Consider the following 16,575-nt stretch of genomic DNA (forward strand, 5'->3'; position numbering starts at 1 on the left):
AGGCAAAAAGATTGTTTCAACATTTTAAAATCAGTTTAATAAAAATCATGTAAATAAATTATTTAGCAACTAATGTTTGATGTATATTCATCCACTGTAAGAAAACAAATGAGAAGAATATTATTCAAATATTTAAATAATTCTTTCTTAAAAAGTAGGTAATGTCACCTTTAATTTTGTAAGCTCTTTGGAAGGCATTATGCTATAATAACTTCAAATAAAATGGAAGAACATGTATATATATATAATACTCTTTCATGCATATTTCTTTTTATCCTCCAAGGTTTTTTTAAGATAATTTCTATTTATCTAAAAACTCCCTGAAAACTTAGCTGGCATCCCTGTGCTGGGTACTCATGCATGTTCTACTTTGCTTACTGTACTTACTGGCAATGGAGTTATTATTACACTTTATTTAGATTGTTTGGCTATAAGCGACCTGAGGACATAGGCACATTGTGTCTACAGTACCTGTCAGAATAAATGCACTAAGTAAACTTTATCCCCAGCATTTGCTGATAGTATGCGCTCAGTCAGTGTCTACTGAATTAATCAGTGAATGATTGAATCATGTTGCTTTTTTTCAGCTCCATCTTCAAAGGCTCTGCTGTTTGTGTGTATAGCATGGCTGACATCAGAGCAGTTTTTAATGGCCCATATGCTCATAAGGAAAGTGTAGACCATCGTTGGGTGCAGTATGATGGGAGAATTCCTTATCCACGACCTGGTACAGTATGTATTCAACTTAATAATCAAATTGTTTTCCTAAGCCTATATTTAATTCCTATTTTAACTGGAATAAACTGCTGTTCACCAGAGCCACACGTGCTGTAATAACTATTATTTATTTACAGTGTGTTAGCATTTTCATCCTACATTGAAATTTAACATTTGAATAAGAATTTTAGTTACTTTGACAAAATAGACTATGTCATAATGTTCTAACCATGCTGACAATATGGAGCTTATCCCCAACATGTTTATGCTGATAGAATCATTGGAAAGATTTAGTTATCTAGAATGACAGATTTTCTGAATTAGATGGAAATGTCAAAGAAGTATTATTTCTCACATGCAGCTCTGCATGCAGTCTTCTAATCCCCACTTCTACTTTGAAAAGACCACATCATAATGGTTGACTTAATTTATCTTTTTTGTTATGCATTTATCTTTTCTTTACTTAATTGTACCTTATAATAATATGGACTTTTTAAATGGGAAAGGAATTTTAGAAAATCCTCAGTCAAAATTTTTTTTCAGATACTATAAATCATGTTTAAAGCATAAATGATAGAAGAAATGTATTTTAGAGTTTATACATTTGTTTAAAACAAAAACAACTGCAGTTCAAAATACTGTTATACGTATTTAAAGTAAAAGGATTTTTAAAACTTTTGTTGATATTATTAAGACAGTTTAAGTGATTTTAACATCAGGATTATTTATTGACAATATTAAAGAGGAAAGATACTTTTTTATCATTTTGGATTTATTCTGAATATTACTACCAAGAGGTCTAAAATAATTACCAAAATAGCTGCGAAAAATATTGACTTAACTCCTCAAATTTTACTGAATATTATATTTTCATATGTTCGTTCTTAAAGGAGAACCAGCTGGTAGCTATGCTTTCTGAATTCTCTCTCCATCTTCCTGTTATATAACTTAATTAAAGTTGGGAAGCTTACTCTACAACCTTACTAATTATTTTTCCTTAATAATTATATAAATATTTTAATATATTAAAAAATATATTTTTATATAATATATATTTTAAATAATATAATAAATAAAAATATTTTTCCTTAATAATTTCCTTATTTTTCCTAATAATTCCTCAATATAAATTTGTTTCAAGGATGTTTTCTGACTTGATTATAAAGTGATCATGATGTTTGTGGAAACATGTTTTTTCAAATAATATGATTTTCAGGACTTGTTTTTTAATTTTCTCTTTTATTATTGCGATGAAAACATTCAACAGGAGATCTACCCCCTTAAACTTTTTTTTTATTGCCCCCTTAAACTTTTACATTTACCATCCATTATTGTTGAGTATAGGTACAATGTTGTACAGTGGATCTCTACCACTCATTTTAATTAACAGAAACTTTATGTCCATTGCCCTTGGAAACCACAATTCTGCTTTTTGATTACTTATTTTGACTATTATAGATACCTTATATAAGTGGAATCATGCAGTGTTCATTTCTCTGCAAATGCCTTATTTCACTCAACATAATGTCCTTAAGATTCGTTCATGTTGTTGCATAGTGTATGTAGAATTTCCTTGTTTTTAAAGGATGAATGGAATCTCATTTTATATATATATGTATATATATACACACACATACACATACCCCATATATATCTATATATACATATAGAGATATGTGTATCACATGTATATAAATATGTGTATATGCATGTGTATATATATATACATGTTTATATGATACATGTCTCATGTGTGTGGCTATATAATATATAATCCCAGATATATTGTATGCACACACACACACACACACGTACATAAATTTTCTTCATCCATTCATATGTTGACAGACATTTAGGTTGTTTCCATATCTTGGCTATTGTGAATAGTGCTGAAATGAATCTAAGAGTGATACTCTCTCACATATCTTTGATATCCTAATTTCAATTATTTTAGATAAATATCCTGAAGTGGGATTGCTGCATCATATGGTAGTGCTATTTTTAATTTTTTGAGGAACTGCCGCACTGTTTTCCATAGTGGCAGTACCATTTTGTAATACCACTAACAGTGTGCACGGGTTCCAATATCCCACATTTTCCTTAATACTCATCTTTTGTTTTTATGATATTATCAATCCTGATAGATGAGAAGTGATATCTCATTGTGCTTTTGATTTGAATTTCTCTGATTAGTGATGAACAATTTTCATGTACCTGTTGGCCATCCATATGTCTTCTTTGGAGAAATGTCTATTCACATACTTAGTAATTAGGTTATTCTTTCTCTATTTTTTTTTTTGTCAGAGTCTTGCTCTGTTGCCCAGGCTGAGTGCAGTGACGTGATCTCAGCTCACTGCTACCTCCACCTCCCAGGTTCAAGCAATTCTCCTGCCTCAGTCTCCAGAGTAGGTGTGATTACAGGTGTGCACATCCACACCCAGCTATTTTTTTTATTTTTAATAGAGATGGGGTTACACCATGTTGGCCTGGCTGGTGTATATCCACCTGCCTTAGCCTCCCAAAGTGCTGGGGTTACAGGCATAAGCCACTGGGCCCGGCCTAGGTTATTCTTTTTTTTAACTATTTTTTATTCCTCAGATATCACAGTTGTACTTACTAGTTTCATTTGCTTATATTTTAACAGTAAGATAGCACTTAGGATATGGAGGTATTTTTCTAAATGTTTTACAAATATTAACTTATTTAATACTCATAATAATCCCATGAAACATGTGCTATTTATTATTAATTCTATTATACAATGAGGAATGTCAGGCGCAGACAGGTACAGTAACTTGCCCAAGGTCACAAAGCTAGTTAGTGATACGGCTGGGTTTCAACCTCAAGCTTTAAATTCTTGGTTCTTTACTATGATACTGCAATTTCAAGGTCGTTGTTCTTACACTGGTCCCAGTTATTAGTTTTTATGCTATGATGTTACACTAAAAAAAAATGTTAAATTCTATTATTTTTACCTTCCATGAAAGATTGTGTGTGTGTGTGTGTGTGTGTGTGTGTGTGTGTGTGTGTACATGTGAGATTAAAATGTGGAAAACAGCTTGAGCTGGGTGAATTTCACTGTATTAATACTTTGGGGTTAAATATTATAGATTATCACATTCTGAGCCTTTTCTTTCTACATAAGTTTTTTTTTTTTTAATAAAACTGTCACCATTCAGGCCATAATTATTTTCAATTATCTAGATATTATAGGAGAATGAGTTGGGAGCTGCGAATTCACATTAATTACAACAGTAGTAAATTATTCACATATGTAGACACAGCAATTAAGTCTTACAATACTCAGAAACAGAAAATAATTATCAAAATGACTACATGATGATGCCTCACGGTTACATTATTCCCAAGTCAAGTATATGTTAAAGATGCTTTACAAGTGATGATTGTCACTGCTTTCCCTGCTGCTGCCTAAAAGAGCTGTGAATGTCATGCGAGGCTTAAAGAGAGCTCACATTTTACATGACTGTCCTCATAAGTACACAGACACTTCTCTGAAATGCGAGTAAGTGACTCCCCGAAAATAGGAAAACATAAATGTCAGTGGTGAGTGTTTTTCATCAGTGAGAAAAGAAACACCAAAATATGTTAAACATCCTGGACTCTACTGCCGAGTACTCAGAATATAGTTTTTATGCTGTAGAAATTTTCTTGAAAAGTTTAAAATTATTTAGCAAATAGTCTGCATCTAAACCATCAAATACATACTTAACTTTTACTTTCTTTTTTTTTTTTTTTTTTTTTGAGATGGAGTTTCGCTCTTGTTACCCAGGCTGGAGTGCAATGGCGCGATCTCGGCTCACCGCAACCTCCGCCTCCTGGGTTCAGACAATTCTCCTGCCTCAGCCTCCCGAGTAGCTGGGATTACAGGCACGCGCCACCATGCCCAGCTAATTTTTTGTATTTTTAGTAGAGACGGGGTTTCACCATGTTGACCAGGATGGTCTCGATCTCTCGACCTCGTGATCCACCCATCTCGGCTTCCCAAAGTGCTGGGATTACAGGCTTGAGCCACCGCGACCTGCCGAACTTTTACTTTCTAACATCTTGGGATAACAAAAGCATTATTAGCATGAAAGAAAGGTCATTTAAGAAAGTTATTGCTGAATATTTTCCCAAGATTAATACTTACCATACAATTCCTATGCCTTTAAAATTATGTAAACACATTTGCACCTGAAGTTGAGCTCTGAGAACCATGCCTTAATATGGGCTTTCCACCATAGCCCCTGTTAAGGCTACAATCAGTAATAGAAGCAGAAAGACCAAGTCCCCTCTGGAGGACTCCACCAAGAAAACTCTCTCTCATCAAATATTATGTCCTTTTATAGAACTTAGAGAGATTTAAAACATGGCAGTTACAGTTAAAATTTATTTTTTTATTTTACAGTTGTGGTTAAAGGAAGGAGGATTTTCTTTTCGGTTGTACTGAATTCAACTGTTATGTCTATGCTTTCTTTATTAAGAGATCAACCACATAATATAATTTATTAGTATGAGACTAATAATTTTCAGGTACTTTTAAATATTTTTATTCACTAACTCTAGTTAGTTCTGTGTTAGAATAGTGACAGTCATTTGTACTGACATACTTGCAGGCTTAATCTAGAAATATGTGGTAGCTAAGAACAGCAGTTACTTCCAAATAACTAGTTACTTATGTATTCTCTTTGAAATCACTGAAATTTGAAATTTGAAAATGTCTAAAATCATGCATAAATAGGTAGCCTTTTACTTCATTACTTCTTTAGTCATTTTTATAACATCTTTTTTTTATTAGCATTCAATACTACTAGTCTACTTTTTTACATTATATTTTATACTTAGAATACTGATGTTGAAATTAGGAACATCATATATGTGATGTGAAAATCCATTATACAAATACACTTTTCAGAAACTAACTTTACAGTTAATAGCACTACACATAAAATCATTGAAATTATATTTCACAGTATATCGGGTAACTATGCTTATAAAATTTGAGAATGTAAGAACTGGAGTGAATGATAAAGACCACATGATTCACCCTCATTTTACAGAGGAGGGAATGACTTCACCCAGAATAATTCAATAACTTTCCCAATATCGTATTGCCAAAAACAGCAGAATGAACAGAGATATTTAATTTTCTGATCAGTCTTCTCTCTCTATTCTTTAATTTCTTGAATATGCACCTATTTCCTGATATTCATCTGATTTATACCCTGCTGAATTACATTATCTCCTGGCCTTCTTTCTTATTTGTTTTCTAAAAGTAGCCCAATTTCAGTAATCTTTGTTTATGTAAAGTTATGATTCTATTTTCTCTAAATATCCAGCAAAATTTTATCAGAAGTCATTATTGAACACTCCTCATGATCCAGGCACTCTGATAAATCCTTATATGTTATCTCACTGCATTCTTAAAACAAATGCATAGAGCAGGTATTATTATCCCAATTTTATAGATAAGAAACAAGCCCAATGAGGGTAAACACATGTTCATGGTCTCACAGCTTATGAATTGTTATGACTGGGATTAAACTTAGTCTACTTAACTCCAAATCAAAAGCCATTAACCTACCTTTGTTCTACCTTCAAAGTGATAACAGATGAACAACCAAACAGAAACTTATGCTATTTTTCCAGGGATTTATCTATTCTATATTTTGAAACCTTACTAAACTTATCATTTCTCTTATCGCAATTCAGAGGAACACATCTTACTTTAATAAAAGCACTGCTGACCAATTTGCTTTCTATGGCATTGTTAGAACCTTTACTAAAAGCCATATTACACTCAAGTTAAAGCTTTAAGATAGATTTTTAATTGTGTTTACATTTTCTGCATCTGTATTGCAATTATGATTGAAATCTCAGTTGTTCTTCCAGTAGTGACATTTGTTGACATTATCACTCAGTTAAATAAACACTACAACTTTCAGTGTACCATACTTAAAGCTTTTGGTTTTGACAGAATGCTGTACTTCCTTTGACAAAAAGTCAAACCTAAACTCCTAGCCTAACCATGACATCACTGCTCTGCAGTGTTAATAAGCCTAGAAACACAAGGATGCAAAAGGATATATTATAAAATTCCTTTACTTCAAGTGATTCTTCTGCCCTCTGGTGTCCAAATAGAATGTTTGAACAAGTCATATTTTGTTCAGGTGGACTTTTTCAATTATTGACCTACCGGGTCTTGGTAATAAGAAGTTCCAAGTGAAATAAAATATTAAAGAGTATGTCATACAGTGAATCATACAGGTCAGATACAGAAACCAAACTGAATCAAGCCAAAAATAGCAGACTGCTAAAAAACCCAGAATCTACAGAAGACTTGTAAAGGCAGATTTCCATTTTGATAGTCGATGTATTATAACTGATGTACTCTATAGTTTTACTCCCTGTTGACAAAGGAGTTTTAAGAGTTATGCATAAATGTAAAATATTAGTAAACGTGTGCTCAAAAGTGAGTTTCAGTTTTAAATCATTCCCTTATCAAAAAGTTGAGAAGAAAGTATTTGTTTTTGAAGTTCGAATGTAAAATGCATGTTTTACTTCTCCTGAATCATTTTGCCGCCATTTTTACAGAACTCCTAAATATCTAATTTTGTAAAAATGACAATTCATTTTAAAATTTCATTTACTCCCAAATTTACTGCTTTAAATGTTAGTTGTTTTAGTTTTACTTTTACAGATAAAAACTTACACATGAACTAAGGCTCGATTTATTTGTAGGGAATAAAAGGAGGTAGTTATAGGCACTTTTTATTTTTTTTTTATTATTATGTTTTTTAATTTTTTATTGGATTTTAGGTTTTGGGGTACATGAGCAGAGCATGTAAGACAGTTGCGTAGGAACACACATGGCAGTGTGCTTTTCTTTCCTTCTCCCCTTCACCCACATTTGGCATTTCTCCCCAGGCTATCCCTCCCCACCTCCCCCTCCCACTGGCCCTCCCCTTTTCCCCCCAATAGACCCCACTGTTTAGTACTCCCCTTTCTGTGTCCATGTGATCTCATTTTTTATCACCCACCTATGAGTGAGAATATGCGGTGTTTCATTTTCTGTTCTTGTGTCAGTTTGCTGAGGATGACATTCTCCAGATTCATCCATGTCCCTACAAACGACACAAACTCATCATTTCTGATTGCTGCATAATATTCCATGGTGTATATGTGCCACATTTTTCCAATCCAGTCTATTATCAATGGGCATTTTGGTTGATTCTAGGTCTTTGCTATTGTAAACAGTGCTGCAATGAACATTCGTGTACATGTGTCCTTATAGTAGAACGATTTATAGTCTTTTGGATATATACCCAGTAATGGGATTGCTGGGTCAAATGGAATTTCTATTTCTAAGGCCTTGAGGAATCGCCACACAGTCTTCCACAATGGTTGAACTAATTTACACTCCCACCAACAGTGTAAAAGTGTTCCTTTTTCTCCACATCCTCTCCAGCATCTGTTGTCTCCAGATTTTTTAATGATCGCCATTCTAACTGGCGTGAGATGGTATCTCAATGTGGTTTTGATTTGCATCTCTCTGATGACCACAGTGACGATGAGCATTTTTTCATGATTATTGGCCTCATATATGTCTTCTTTCGTAAAGTGTTTGTTCATATCCTTTGCCCACTTTTGAATGGGCTTGTTTTTTTCCTGTAAATCTGTTTGAGTTCTTTGTAAATTCTGGATATCAGCCCTTTGTCAGATGGGTAGACTGCGAAAATTTTTTCCCATTCTGTTGGTTGCCGATCCACTCTAGTGACTGTTTCTTTTGCCGTGCAGAAGCTGTGGAGTTTCATTAGGTCCCATTTGTCTATTTTGGCTTTTGTTGCCAATGCTTTTGGTGTTTTGTTCATGAAGTCCTTGCCTACTCCTATGTCCTGGATAGTTTTGCCTAGATTTCCTTCTAGGGTTTTTATGGTGCCGGGTCTTATGTTTAAGTCTTTAATCCATCTGGAGTTAATTTTAGTGTACAGTGTCAGGAAGGGGTCCAGTTTCTGCTTTCTGCACATGGCTAGCCAGTTTTCCCAACACCATTTGTTAAACATGGAATCCTTTCCCCATTGCTTGTTTTTGTCAGGTTTATCATAGATTGTATAGTTGTATGTATGTTGTGTTGCCTCCGGTGCCTCTGTTTTGTTCCATTGGTCTCTATCTCTGTTTTGGTACCAGTACCATGCTGTTTTGATTACTGTAGCCTTGTAGTATAGTTTGAAATCCGGTAGTGTGATGCCCCCCGCTGTGTTCTTTTTGCTTAGAATTGACTTGGCTATGCGGGCTCTCTTTTGGTTCCATATGAAGTTCATGGTGGTTTTTTCCAGTTCTGTGAAGAAATTCAATGGTAGCTTGATGGGGATAGCATTGATTCTGTAAATTACTTTGGGCAGTATAGCCATTTTCACGATATTAATTCTTCCTAACCATGAACATGGAATGTTTCTCCATCTGTTTGTGTCCTCTCTGATTTCATTCAGCAGTGGTTTGTAGTTCTCCTTGAAGAGGTCTCTTACATTCCTTGTGAGTTGTATTCCAAGGTATTTTATTCTTTTTGTAGCAATTGCGAATGGCAGTTCGTTCTTGATTTGGTTTTCTTTAAGTCTGTTATTGGTGTAGACAAATGCTTGTGATTTTTGCACATTGATTTTATATCCTGAGACGTTGCTGAAGTTGCTTATCAGTCTCAGGAGTTTTTGGGGTGAGGCAATGGGGTGTTCTAGGTATACTATCATGTCGTCTGCAAATAGAGACAATTTGGCTTCCACCTGTCCTATTTGAATACCCTTTATTTCTTTTTCTTGCCTGATTGCTCTGGCTAGAACTTCCAGTACTATATTGAATAGGAGTGGTGAGAGAGGGCATCCTTGTCTAGTGCCAGATTTCAAAGGGAATGCTTCCAGTTTTTGCCCATTCAGTATGATATTGGCTGTTGGTTTGTCATAAATAGCTTTTATTACTTTGAGATACGTTCCATCGATACCGAGTTTATTGAGGGTTTTTAGCATAAAGGGCTGTTGAATTTTGTCAAATGCCTTCTCTGCGTCAATTGAGATAATCATGTGGTTTTTGTTTTTGGTTCTGTTTATGTGGTGAATTACGTTGATAGACTTGCGTATGTTGAACCAGCCTTGCATCCCCGAGATGAATCCTACTTGATCATGATGAATAAGTTTTTTGATTTGCTGTTGCAATCGGCTTGCCAATATTTTATTGAAGATTTTTGCATCTATGTTCATCATGGATATTGGCCCGAAGTTTTCTTTTCTCGTTGGGTCTCTGCCGGGTTTTGGTATCAGAATGATGTTGGTCTCATAAAATGATTTGGGAAGGATTCCCTCTTTTTGGATTGTTTGAAATAGTTTTAGAAGGAATGGTACCAGCTCCTCCTTGTGTGTCTGGTAGAATTCGGCTGTGAACCCGTCTGGACCTGGGCTTTTTTTGTTTGGTAGACTCTTAATTGCTGCCTCAACTTCAGACCTTGTTATTGGTCTATTCATAGTTTCAGCTTCCTCCTGGTTTAGGCTTGGGAGGACACAGGAGTCCAGGAATTTATCCATTTCTTCCAGGTTTACTAGTTTATGAGCATAGAGTTGTTTGTAATATTCTCTGATGATGGTCTGAATTTCTGTGGAATCTGTGGTGATTTCCCCTTTATCATTTTTTATTGCATCTATTTGGTTGTTCTCTCTTTTATTTTTAATCAATCTGGCTAGTGGTCTGTCTATTTTGTTGATCTTTTCAAAAAACCAGCTCTTGGATTTATTGATTTTTTGAAGGGTTTTTCGTGTCTCAATCTCCTTCAGCTCAGCTCTGATCTTAGTTATTTCTTGTCTTCTGCTGGGTTTTGAGTTTGTTTGATCTTGCTCCTCTAGCTCTTTCAATTTTGATGATAGGGTGTCAATTTTGGATCTCTCCATTCTCCTCATATGGGCACTTATTGCTATATACTTTCCTCTAGAGACTGCTTTAAATGTGTCCCAGAGGTTCTGGCACGTTGTGTCTTCGTTCTCATTGGTTTCGAAGAACTTCTTTATTTCTGCCTTCATTTCATTGTTTACCCAGTCAACATTCAAGAGCCAGTTGTTCAGTTTCCATGAAGCTGTGCGGTTCTGGGTGGGTTTCTGAATTCTGAGTTCTAACTTGATTGCACTATGGTCTGAGAGACTGTTTGTTATGATTTCAGTTGTTTTGCATTTGTTGAGCAGTGCTTTACCTCCAATTATGTGGTCAATTTTAGAGTAGGTGTGATGTGGTGCTGAGAAGAATGTGTATTCTGTGGATTTGGGGTGGAGAGTTCTGTAAATGTCTATCAGGTTTGCTTGCTCCAGGTCTGAGTTCAAGCCCTGGATATCCTTGTTGATTTTCTGTCTGGTTGATCTGTCTAGTATTGACAGTGGAGTGTTAAAGTCTCCCACTATTATTGTGTGGGAGTCTAAGTCCTTTTGTAAGTCGTTAAGAACTTGCCTTATGTATCTGGGTGCTCCTGCATTGGGTCCATATATGTTTAGGATCGTTAGCTCTTCTTGTTGTATCAATCCTTTTACCATTATGTAATGGCCTTCTTTGTCTCTTTTGATCTTTGTTGCTTTAAGTCAATTTTATCAGAGATGAGAATTGCAACTCCTGCTTTTTTTTTGCTTTCCATTTGCTTGGTAAATCTTCCTCCATCCCTTTATTTTGAGCCTTTGTGTATCCTTGCATGTGAGATGGGTTTCCTGTATACAGCACACTGCTGGGTTTTGGCTTTTTATCCAATTTGCCAGTCTGTGTCTTTTGATTGGTGCATTTAGTCCATTTACATTTAGGGTTAATATTGTTATGTGTGAATTTGATACTGCCATTTTGATGCTAAGTGGCTGTTTTGCCTGTTAGTTGTTGTAGATTCTTCATTATGTTGATGCTCTTTAGCATTCAGTGTGATTTTGGAATGGCTGGTACTGGTTGATCCTTTCTATGTGTAGTGCCTCCTTTAGGAGCTCTTGTAAAGCAGGCCTGGTGGTGACAAAATCTCTGAGTACTTGCTTGTTCACAAAGGATTTTATTTTTCCTTCACTTCTGAAGCTCAGTTTGGCTGGATATGAAATTCTGGGTTGAAAGTTCTTTTCTTTAAGAATGTTGAATATTGGCCCCCACTCTCTTCTGGCTTGTAGTGTTTCTGCCGAGAGATCTGCTGTGAGTCTGATGGGCTTTCCTTTGTGGGTGACCCAACCTTTCTCTCTGGCTGCCCTTAGTATTCTCTCCTTTATTTCAACCCTGTTGAATCTAACGATTATGTACCTTGGGGTTGCTCTTCTTGCGGAATATCTTTGTGGTGTTCTCTGTATTTCCTGCAATTGAGTGTTGGCCTGTCTTGCTAGGTGGGGGAAGTTTTCCTGGATGATGTCCTGAAGAGTATTTTCCAGCTTGGGATTCATTCTCTTCGTCCCCTTCTGGTACACCTATCAAACATAGGTTAGGTCTTTTCACATAGTCCCACATTTCTTGGAGACTTTGTTCATTCCTTTTTGTGCTTTTTTCTCTAATCTTGGTTTCTCGTTTTATTTCATTGAGTTGGTCTTCGACTTCAGATATTCTTTCTTCTGCTTGGTCGATTCGGCTATTGAAACTTGTGCAAGCTTTGCGAAGTTCTCGTATTGTGTTTTTCAGCTCCTTTAATTCATTCATATTCCTCTCTAAGTTATCCATTCTTGTTATCATTTCCTCGAATCTTTTTTCAAATCTTTTTTCAAGGTTCTTAGTTTCTTTGCATTGATTTAATACATGATCTTTTAGCTCACAAAAGTTTCTCATTATCCATCTTCTGAAGTCTAATTCCATCATTTCATCACAGTCATTCTCCGTCCAGCTTTGTTCCCTTGTTGGGGAGGAGTTTTGGTCCTTTCTAGGAGGCGAGGTGTTCTGGTTGCGGGTGTTTTCCTCCTTTTTGCGCTGGTTTCTTCCCATCTTTTTGGATTTGTCCGCTGGTCGTCTGCGTAGTTGCTGACTTTTCGATTGGGTCTCTGAGTGGACACCCAGAATGTTGATGATGAAGTATTTCTGTTGCTTGGTTTTCCTTCTACCAGTCTAGCCCCTTCGCTGTACGACTGCTGAGGTTCGCTCCAGACCCTGCTTGTCTGGGGTGCACCTCTAGCTGCTGTGGCACAGTGAGGGATGCCACCAGTTTCTTTTTCTGCTATCTTTTTCCCAGTATGACGCCTGCCTAATGTCAGTCTTTTGGATATAGAGGGGTCAGGGAGCTGCTTGAGGAGACAGTTTGTACTTTATAGGTGCTTAATTGCTGAGCTGTGAGCTCTGTTCATTCAGGGCTGTTAGGCTGCTATGTTTGATTCTGCTGCAACAGAGCTCATTAACAAAACCCTTTTTTTTTCTCAAATGCTCTGTGTTGAGGGGTTTGGGCTTTATTTTTGGATGTCCATTGAGGTCCTGCCCAGCTAGGACGCAGACTAGCCACTGTTTGCCTGCCGAGGCTCCGCCCTGCTCTCCTGAGGCTCACCCTGTCTCCGCTGTTCTGCTGTGTTCTCCGCCACGCCCTGCTGCGGAGTCTCTCTGTTGTAACGGGTTGCCTCAGCAACGGCAGGCTGCGTCAGCAGTGGGCGTGTATCGCAGTAGGGACGGGTTGCCTTGGCAACGGCTGGCTGCGTCAGCAATGTGCGTGTATCTCAGTTGGGGTGGGTTGCCTCAGTAATGGTGGACGCCCCTCCCCCACAGAGAGTCTCGGGCCGTCTGCACGGGGCTTGTTTGAAATCGTGGTTTTGTTCATCCCACTAGGCCACCCCTACCGCTCTGTCCCTGCAATCCCCTGGGCTGGCCTACTGTCCAAGTCTAGCTCAGTCTCAAGTCCAGCCCTCTCACGTCTCCGGTTACCGGTTCAACAGGGCACCCAGACAAGCGCGCCCTGTGGGGAGCGCTGGGCAGGGCCAGCCGCCGCCACCCCGGCTGCCAGCTTCACCAGGCGGAGGTTCTGCCTGGCGTCCCGCGTCTCCTCTTCACTTGGGAATTTCCCTGTTCCGTGGGCAACAAAGATCAGTCTGGAAATGCAGCTCAGACTCACCACTCCGCGGACACAACGAGAGCTCCAATCCTGGGTTGTTCTCACAGCGCCATCTTGAGTCGAAAATACATAGGCACTTTTTAAATATTTCGTAAGTTTATTTTACTGTGTGGACACTGATGAACATAAATGCATGATAATTTCCATTATTAGGGCAAATGCCAGAAAAACTGGTTCTTTTCACTTTTTTGTATATAGCTTTTTTCTTAAAGGTGGTGAAAATGGTGATGCTAAGGATTTCTGTAAGTTTCTTTGTTCAAAAACTTGAAACAAAACCATATTTAAGTAACATCAATAACATGGTAAAAAGCATCCTGTGTAGAGTACCCAGAGACTGGACTTCTCATGCCAGCATTGCCTCTTCCAGTATCCCACACTAGAGACATTATATAAATGCTCATTTCAGCTCAAAATCTTTTTTTTAGTCAGGGGTGGGGATTGTGGTTAGTTTTCTTTTGTTTCATCTTTTTTTGATACTAATTTGAAATCCAGTTTTATTTAAGACATTGCATTTTCCACTTACAATGCAATCTTTATAAAGTGGAATGTTATTTCCCTTCCTTGTGCACATGTTCCATATTCAAGTATTGAGAAAGCCCATTAATTTAGTATAGCAGCTTGACCTTAAAACTGCCATATATTTTGCTACACTTTTGGGTTCTTCGGTGTTTTAACTATGTAGAACAATGCTACATGTATACCTGAATTGGTTTAATCGACCTTATCAGTCGTGGGCCCTGAGGAAGCACCACCAGAGGCAGGAGCTCTACCACCAGGAAATCCCCCTGGCATTCTTTCTGGCATGCTGTCTGCACTCTAGTTCAGCTTGGTAATGATGGACTTGCAGGCTTTCTCTAGCTCTTGTTGCACATATTCAAATTCTTCCTTCTCTGCAGTCTGATTCTTATCGAGCCAGTTGATTATTGCATGACACTTGCTAAGAATCTTCTGTTTGTGCTCATTGTAAATCTTGACTTGAAATTTGTCATCTTCAACAGTTGCTTGCATATTGAACACATAGGGATCAAGTGAACTATTGGATGCCACCTTGTCCCTCTGCTTCTCATCTTTAGCTTTGTACTTCTCAGTTTCCTGAACCATAGGCTCAATGTCTTCCTTGCTCAAAAGGCCCTTGTCATCAGTGACAGTAGACAATGAAGATGCCCTTGGCATCAATATCAAAGGTGACTTCAATCTGATGAACACCATGGGGTGCAGGAGGTATGCCTGCCAGTTGAGCTTTAACTTTCCAGAAAGGTTATTTTCCTTGGTAATGACATGCTAGGTTTGTCAGAGTAGGTTGTGAAGGCCTGTGTCTGCCTCGTAGGAATGACAGTATTATACAGAATGAAGACAGTCATAACTCCATCCTCAGTTTTAATATCAAGGGAAAGAGGAGTGACATTCAAAAACAGAAAATCTTGAACATTTTGAGATGTCTCCAGACAGGAAGGCTGCCTGGACAGCTGCATCATAAGTCACAGCTTCATCAGGGTTGATGCTCTCATTCAGTCCTTTTACATTGAAGGTGCCTTGGAGAAGCTACTAAATCTTGGGGATAAAAGTAGGACCACCATCCAGGACATTATCAGGAATCTGTGGTTTGCCTAATTTGGCATCTCAAAGGGCTTTCTTTATGAAGTCCAGAGTGCCACAGAACAGATCAGCATTCAGTTCTTCAAATTGGGCACAGGCAATGGAGGTATAGAAATTGATCCATTCATGAGGAGAATTGATCTCAGTACTAGTTTTGCAGCTGGAAGAGAGTACACTTAGCCCATTGACAAGCAGTACAGAGGTGCTGGACAGCTCTCTTGTTCTCACCGATGTCCTTCTTGAACTTATCAGTAGAAGGGCTGACGATACAGTTGTGAAGGTCCTCTCCACCTAAATGGGTGTCTCTGGCTATAGATTTGACCTCGGAGATTCCATCCTCAATAGTCAGCATGTTTTTTTCAGGTCCAATCTTTTTGTCTAAATAGTAAGCAATAGCAGTGACAACTGGATCATTGATAATTCCAAGTACATTGAGACCAACAATAGTTCCAGTATCTTTGATAGCCCTGATGCTGAGAGTCACTCAAGTAAGCTGGCACTGTGACCACAGCATTGGCAACAGTCTTCCCAAGGTAGAATCTTGCAATGTCCTTCATCTTTGCAGAACCATAGAAGACACTTCCTCTGGGTAACAGTTCTTTGTCTCTTCCTTGTATTCTACTTGGACCTTGGGCCTGCCAGCATCATTTACACCATGAAAGGCCAATGTGTCATATTACACTGTACAACAGCATCATCAAATCTACATTCATTCAGACATTTGGCATCAGAAACCATGTTTGTGGGGTTCATTGCAACTTGATTATTTAGAGTATTCCCCAGTTAATTGTCTGGTAACCCTAGAGGTCCCATAGCTTGGCGTGGTTCAGTGTCCCTGATTATTGGCAATTATCTCTACTTTTCCTTGCTGGAAACACTCATATAATAGTAGGTGGTGACAAGATCAATACCAACTGCAGGTCCCTTATATATGGTTGTTTGTGTGCATGGTCAGCTCAGATTGCAAAGTGAGACACAGAAACCCCTAAAGCTGCTGCTGTGTTTGATGAGACCCTTGTTTAATATTCCTTTTGTGTTGGGAAAACAAACATTGAGCCACATGAAATATCAAAACCATGAAGCTAGTCTCCTTCTTCCTGCTTATTGTCTTCCATGGTTTTACTTCTGAATATAATATGTCTTTTTAGTGAAAAAATAAAATGTTCCATAAATCTTGATTTAAAAAACTTAAGAATGTT

General features: G+C 37.5%; 1 protein-coding gene across 3 annotated transcripts in view; it reads left to right on the top strand.

Moving 5' to 3' along the window:
* Positions 1–16,575, top strand: part of SEMA3D (semaphorin 3D) — a 214,417-nt gene that overhangs the window by 165,502 nt on the left and 32,340 nt on the right. For all 3 annotated transcript variants that reach the window (XM_009002554.6, XM_078342090.1, XM_002751650.8), the window contains one exon: positions 588–732. In XM_009002554.6, coding sequence (XP_009000802.1) covers positions 588–732 — 145 coding nt within the window. The remainder of the gene's footprint in view (positions 1–587; positions 733–16,575) is intronic.

This window comes from Callithrix jacchus, chromosome 11 (assembly GCF_049354715.1).
Source record: "Callithrix jacchus isolate 240 chromosome 11, calJac240_pri, whole genome shotgun sequence".
NCBI lineage: Eukaryota > Metazoa > Chordata > Mammalia > Primates > Cebidae > Callithrix > Callithrix jacchus.